Source organism: Malus domestica, chromosome 09 (genome assembly GCF_042453785.1).
Source record: "Malus domestica chromosome 09, GDT2T_hap1".
Classification (NCBI taxonomy): Eukaryota; Viridiplantae; Streptophyta; class Magnoliopsida; order Rosales; family Rosaceae; genus Malus; species Malus domestica.
Window position 1 is genome coordinate 2270645 of NC_091669.1, and position 7571 is coordinate 2278215.

Below are 7571 nucleotides of genomic sequence, written 5' to 3' on the forward strand. Positions count from 1 at the left end.
CAAAAACTGGCCGCAAGATGTACGATGAACGAACACGATTCACAAATTTTAGAAATCCTCATGAAGAGGCTTCAGATTCATAAAATATTGTATAGATATGTGTTAGACCAAAAGCGAGGTAATTACACTACACGACAATGTGACATTCAAATTGAAAAAATACTCATTACTCTCAAGTCTAAAGAACACTTAGCTACACTCAATCTGTATCGTGACATGGATAATGTTTTTCACACCTATTTTTACTTTCTACATACCTTGGTTAAGTTTTGGTCATTGATTTTTTTTTTCAATTCATAACAGAAAATTAAGAATGATGGGTGAAAAGTAAAAATAAATATGTGAATAGCACTACCATGTGACAATCCTGAAATTAAACTTTTCCACATTGCAATGCATAATTAGTCTTTTTATGCAGTTAGATAACTTTAGGGTTTACGTGTGATTAATTGAACTATAACATGAGGTGATAATGAATTACTTATCCACTTAACTCGTCAATTATACAACTAATTTAATACTTTACTTAAATGCAAGTGACGTCTACAGTACTAGGCTCGGTCAATGTATGATTGACTTTATACAATGTCACAGTCATAGTGGTATTGAAGGAATTCGGATCCTCACCGGATTTTCTTTGTAAGGAGCTTGAAGATCTGTGAATCATATCCATTCATTGTATATCGTGCGGTCATAAATTATTTTAAATATTTTTATTTAAAATTAAATACAAACAGTATCTGACAAAAACTAACTGCACAATGTACGATTAACGGACACGATTTACAGATTTCCATTAACCTTACCGAAATGATCCGGAGATGGACTCAGATCCTCTCCGGATCATTTCCGTGGGGATCCTTCTGACCTATTAATCTCATCCGTTGATACTAATCCAACGGCCAAATGAGTTTCGCGTCTTTTCTCTCTTTTCTCCCTTACGCTCTTCCCCTCAACCCTTCATTCTCCCTCAATTCGAAGCACCCGACCCGCTGCCACCATGTTACGAACTGGATTTGAACCAGCATCCCAAAATTCCCCGGAAAACTTCCATTTATATTCTGATCGTGACTATGGTCTTCCAACCCAGCAACCCCCAACCTCCCCTGCTGCAAATTGAATAAAGTCCGAATTCAAAGGACCTACAAAAATATCACTAAACGTACTGCAAAAATTAAAGATTCAGAGATAAGAAATACAAAAGTTAACAAGGAATTTAATTGGGGTGGGCTGGGGCTGAAGAAGATTGAGAAGATGCTGGTGTGGCGTTGGTGGGTGCTTCTAAGTGAGAGGAGAAAGATGAAGAGTCGAGGGAAGAGAGAGAGAAAGAGGTGAAAATAATTTGGCCGTTGGATTTGTCCCAACGGTTGATATCAATCGGTCAAGAGGATCCTTACGGAAATGATCCGGAGAGGATCTGAGTCCTCCGGAGATGACCAAGTTGGGTATTGAAGGGCAGAAAAGTCGTCCTCACCCGCTCCATAAAGTAGGGGTATTTCCGTCATTCCATGTGCCTTGATCCGAAGTTCAACCCAAAATTTAAGTGGGCCGTCGATTACTCCTAAGCACGATTCCCGTGATTGACGGTGGATAGAGTGCCGCGTGGTTACTCCCTTCCCCACTCTGTCTACCCCCGGTAAATCCATCTCTTCTACGAGGGCACGAGACCTCACTCTCTATTTCTCTCTCTCTGTCTTTCCTCCTCTGAGCTTCCAAAATGCTCATTTCTTCCTTCCGGCTACCGCCCGCCAGCTGAAGCAGTTGCAGAAGCAGCAGCAGCCACAGAGAGAAGCTGAGCATGGCGGCATTCCTCATTGTCCTCCTCACATCTCTCTACTAGCTCTCACCACCCTCCCCGGCGCCGAATCCCGACTCTACACCAACTACTACCAAAAATCGTGCTCGAGATTCGCTCAAATCGTCCAAGACACCGTCACAAATAAGCAGATCATGAATCCTACCACCGCCGCCGCCATTCTCCGCCTCTTCTTCCACGACTGCCTCGCCAACGGCTGCGAGGCCTCCATCCTCCTCTCCTCCACCCCCTTCAACAAGGCGATGGAGAAGCTCGGCGTGTTAGGGATTCAGACCGGAAGGCGGAGAGAGATTAGGCACAGGTGTCGATATCAACCTCTCAAAGAACAGAGAAGCAGGAACTACTCGCTGTGCACCAGTTCATAAATTGGTCCATCGCTGGTATGCGTTTTAACTCTTCCCTATTAGGTTAATATTTATACTTCCATTATTTTCAGCAAATGGTCTCTTGTCCCGGCTTACTTCCATATTTCTCGGTTTTGCTCCCACATTTCTTGGATTCCTGGGATTGTAGGGATCCCAAAATCGTAACCGTTCATCCTATATCTTCGGTTAAATTTCGTTAAGTACTATTTATATTTAATTTTAAATTTTAACGGTGCACTGGCCCTTGTACTCATCTCGTGGGTACTAGTTGAAAACACACTTATTTACTCAAGTAAGGTGAAAAGGTTGTCAAGTTCCTTTAGCGATATGGAGGATAACGTCATACTTGATGGTAGATACTCTCGGATGTCTTTTGTGGCTTTAGATGGTTTTATTCAACGTTGCTTTCTTTGGAACGGGAAACTTTGCGAGTATTGCAAGTTTTGGGATTTCATCAGTGTATCGGTTCATTACCGTCTTCAGTGTAAGTGAAGGTTGAACTTTCCTGGGCATTAACGCTGCTAAGGCACACCTCTTGCGGTCTTCTGCAATTTTTTGCCCTTTATTCCTGCAACTGCTGATTGCTCGTACAAAGTTCGATTGAAATTTAATGAGAGTCAGAGCAATGGGATTTTCCAAGTGTTCCCCAAAGATCTCACAACGTTCGATTGAAATTTTGGCACTCTTCTCACATCTCTTGATTAGTTGATACGATTTAACCAGTTATCCCATTTAGTTATTCATTGATCGATTTTGTAACTACATTTAACCAGTACATACTCCACTTTTGGCTGTCTGAAATATTTGATTGGTCGTAGATTAAATGTTACTATCTTCCATCTCGAAACAATAAAAGTTGGCCCTATATTGGGACAAATTATTGGCTGCGAACGACCAGACTACATGGTTGTTTAAGAGCATCTTTAACCGGAGTCCCAGCACTATTTTTGAAGAATCATTTACGAACTTAAAGGGAATATACTTGTTCCCAAAAGAAAATTAGTTCCAATGGAGTGTCTTATAGTATAATCTTTAAATTTAGATACTACGAATTAAAAAATCATTGTTAATTTCACAATGAGAAACCTAAAATAACTTTCACAACCGTTGTTTTCTCATCAAACCAAAGAGAAAAGTAACGGGACCTGCCCCATTGGAAGCTGCACAGTATTTTAGAGTTCCATCACGTGCTCACGTGCTAGGGACTTTCCCCGAAGAAAGATGGTAATCTACTATAAAACCAAGAGTAATGTTATCTACATACTTATTTTACTTTTAATACATCCATATACAATCCTTAATTGTAAGGTAATTTTGGCGGTCTCCGGGCAGTCCCTATATTATAGGGATTGGAGTTCCGATCCACCGGAAGTCACCAAGTTCTTAACTTTAAGGATATATGGTGGTAAGAACAAGTATAGGAACAAACATTGAAGATGCTCTAATTGCACGCACAAAACACCCATTCTTGCCGATGGTCCCACCCTGCGCCCCTTGCGCGCGTGCGAGCTTCCGAACTCAAGGATTGCCCCTTGTAATTGTAAAAGCAAAGAATAGAAAAAGACGACCATATTGTACTGCTGGTAGGTGAACTGGGAAAGAAACAGAACGGTCGACGGCCATACCCGAGCCCTCAGATTCACTAGTTAGATTACTTTGTAAATTTCTTTGCATCCTTCCGGAACGTTCAGTCGTTAAAATCAGCAATGTATTAACCTGCTCCAAATATTCATTGCAGGGAGCAAGAGGGAATAAATAATGCAAGTGGGAATAATTAACCTGAATTTTAACACGTAAACGTACAAAAGAAGACAAGGAAAAGCTTCGAGGTCTAGGGCCCTCCCTTTTTCTCCGAGAAACTTTCAGGAATAAGTTGCGTGGACGACGACCTAGACTTTGCTGTGCATCGTCGACTTGGGGGGAAGCTTCGTCGTGCGGCCTTTTGATTGGTGAGACAAAGACGTCCATAATATTTAATAACGATAGGATTGATTCGTATTCTATATAAAGAGAGATATATTGACCATTCCGGTATCCTCTTCTCTCCATCTACTGTGTGTTTTAAGCAGATCGGCAAAAGCTTGAAGATGAACGACCGGTAAGTCAACTTCGACTTCAAACTTCTCCGATCCTTGTTTTTCTTTGAATCCTTTGCCATGATTTTTCTTGTGTTGTCTTGATTGAGCGGAAAATGGTCTGGAATGGCTAAAAGTGTGTTTTTCAACTATCAAAAGTTCTTATGGTTGAATCTGGCAAAAAAAACTTGCAAAACGCTTTTAGATAGACGGTATAAGCTCTTTTCGGAGAAGCATGTGCTATGTCCGCCCTCTACAAGCACTTCTATATTTTCAAGTGCTTTTTCGAATAGCACTTGAGTATTTAATAAACATTTCTATATGTTCATAGTAAAAGATAAGTGCTTATGAGTAAAGTGAATCTTACGAAATACATTAGCTTAATAATCGTCCTTATAGTTTACCAAATTGCAATTTCATTCTTACAAGTATTTTGCTAAAGTGGCTTCGTTAGAAATAGGTAGTATTATCTACGCATTTATTTTTACTTGTCATACACGAGAGAGGATCCTCGCCGGATCCTCTTTGTGAGGATTACGGGAATCCTTCAATCACATCCGTTCATCGTACATCATGCGGTCAGTTTTTGTTAGACGCAAAAGTTTCAACAGAAGTTTCAAGCATGTTTGTTATTATAGTTGGATGCTATTTGCTTACACCCTCGATTTAACTTTGCTTCAATTTTTTGTTGGTGATGACAGAATTAGCAGTGCTGGGCTTGAACTAGCAAATGTGCTGGTGACTTCTCCTCCCCTGCAGCAGTCATGGGACGCGGTTCTTGATCAGATGCAAAAGCTCCCCCCAGCAGCTGATCCGAACCAAAAAATGGCCTTAGACATTAATGAAACCAAGCACTCAAACACCGCCATCATATCTTTTCTTACTTCACCCGTCACGCTTCACGATCAACAAACGATGGTTTCATCGTTGACTCTCAAGAATGCAGATTTTTCTCTCTTTGAGTTTTTGTGCGGCAAAAACATCCCAAGTTTCTCCGTCAATGAATTGGCAATCAATTTCTTCAAATTGAACCTGAAAAACCTCGATATTTGGCGAAAAAAGGTGCGTATTATTGTCTCTCTGGTAACTGATAATGTTTAATCGTTTTGACAACTCTTAATAGTGAGAAACAGTTAAAAAATCATAATTATATTGCTAGATTACTTTTCACTTAATTAGTTTGGATTCTTTGACAAACTGTTAATGTTAACGAAAAACGCTTACAAAACCGAGTTTAAGTGTTTTTTCTTTTACTATGAAAGAAGTTTGAGGAACTTATTTGTAAAGACTTCTCCGAATTGATTATATAGAAATTCAGTAATTGACTAACTTTTATGTAATATTTCAGCTGGTAGAAATGTTAGAAAGCAGCAAATCCTCACGGATAGTTATCACTGGACATTCTTTTGGAGGTGCTGTGGCTACCCTTTTCACCTTATGGCTGCTACAAAGCCTTGACTTGTTGAAAGCGAAACGCCTCCTTTGCATCACTTTCGGTTCACCCTTGATCGGTGACGAACAACTCCGACAATGTGTGTTGGAATTCTCAACATGGAGTTCTTGCTTCTTGAATGTAGCCTCCATCAATGATCCTGTACCTAAAGTCTTCCTAACTTCGCAAGGGAGTGGTTATAAGCCTTTCGGAACATTCCTACTGTGCTCCTCTTCGGGTGGTTCTTGCATTGAGGACGCTGATGCCATTTTGCAACTATTGGTGGAAACCAGCTCTCAGTGTGTTCAAAATCCAGTTCCGAATTCAGGGACTCAGTTGTTTGATTACGGAAAGATTTTGAATGATCTCAAGACTAAGGCATTGTCTAGAGATGTCTTTGAGTTGGTTGAAGAGGATAGAGTTCCACTTAAAGCTGGAATTAAAACACAGTTGGCAGCAATATTAGGAGTTCTCAGCTCACAGGTATCAAACTTTCAACACAAATATCTAATTTGATGATGATTTAGGGAAATGGTTTCCGCACAAACCTGTTTATTTCCATCTCTTGATTCTTCTTTGATTTATTTAATCCAAAGACTGGAAATAAACACGGGTGTGCAAGGAGAGAATATGAGTTTGCGGAAATCACATCCCACGTTTACTTCTAGTTACTAACTTTTCTCTCAACTCCTTTTGTAAAAGTCATTGCAGCAGCAACAACCCAACATAGAATTCGAGAGTCTGGTGAAAAAGATGGTCGCTCACGAACGTAAACTAGCGGTCCAGAAGACGATGGTTTACAGTTCTTTCCTGAAATTGAATGAGAATAAAAAGTACATGGCCAACATGGAATGGTACAAGAAGGAGTCCAAAGACATGGAAATTGGATACTATGACAGGTACAGAAACAAGCGTTACCGGAGTGACGTTATTGCCGAAGAGTTCACGAAGAAGCTCTCAATTTATTGGCATGACACGGTTACAGAAGCTGAAAGCAAGCCCCAGAAAGAAGGAGCCACAATGCGTATCCGTTTTCTTTATGGTGGAACGAATTACAGAAGGATGATCGAACCGCTTCACATTGCTGAGTACTACAAGGAAGGTGGAAAAAATTACAAAGAGAAAAGGCCTCGACATTTCGTTCTTTTGGAGCAATGGTTCGATGAAGAGGAGAAAAAGAAGAAGGAAAAGAGAGAGAGGGAAGAAAGGGAGAACCCGCAACCACGCAGCGCAAGCAAGTCCAACTCAAAAGCGACGAGTGTGGCTACAAGTCTGAATGATGATTCTTGTTTTTGGGTGCACGTCGAGGAAGCGCTTATCTTGTGCAACGAACTAGCGAGGAATCCAGATGGCAGGCAAAAGCTGATCGAATTTGAGCGTTACGTGCTGGATACGCTCAAGAATTTCGCAGTGACACCTGATATTTTCTTGCCGCAAAGCAGCTTCATGCAATGGTGGAACAAGTATAAAGATATTGTGGGAAGTAGCTACTCCTCGGAACTCACAGACGTCATGAGGCGTCGCACTTATCGCAATTATGCAGATGGGGTCTCGGTTCTTGCTGGTCTATAAGCCAAGATAATTAAGTTTTAAGCAAGCAATTAAATCAGATAAAGCAAGATTAGTTTTGCTGTATCGCTCATGATCTTCACAGAGAGACGGGCAGTACTTGTTGGTGCTACTACGTTTCAATATTTTTGTTTGTGGTTTCTTTTTGTTTTGGGCTCGAGCATCTATAAGAAAAATAATGTGTGGGGGTATTGTTTCAATTATAATGTTGTAATTTCCACTTCATAAAAGTAATGACGCTCGTTGTATTTTGATTTTACTAAGTGTGATAAGTACTACCTAATTAGTATTTGTAATAAAGTGAGACTTACTTT

General features: G+C 40.4%; 1 protein-coding gene across 5 annotated transcripts; it reads left to right on the top strand.

The window, feature by feature from the left end:
• The first annotated feature begins 1668 nt into the window (after positions 1 to 1668).
• On the top strand, positions 1669 to 7571 carry LOC103429025 (senescence-associated carboxylesterase 101-like). Of its 5 annotated transcripts, none has more exons than XM_070805254.1 (6): positions 1671 to 2196; positions 3920 to 4130; positions 4251 to 4279; positions 4958 to 5318; positions 5605 to 6171; positions 6391 to 7571. In XM_070805254.1, the coding sequence occupies exons 3-6, from the start codon at positions 4269 to 4271 to the stop codon at positions 7258 to 7260; spliced, it is 1809 nt and encodes a 602-aa protein (XP_070661355.1). In that variant the 5' UTR covers positions 1671 to 2196; positions 3920 to 4130; positions 4251 to 4268; the 3' UTR covers positions 7261 to 7571. The 5 variants fall into 5 exon arrangements, with proteins under 5 accessions (XP_008365387.3, XP_070661355.1, XP_070661354.1 ...); XM_070805256.1 differs by lacking the exon at positions 1671 to 2196 and adding an exon at positions 3761 to 3826; XM_070805255.1 differs by lacking the exon at positions 1671 to 2196 and adding an exon at positions 3765 to 3839.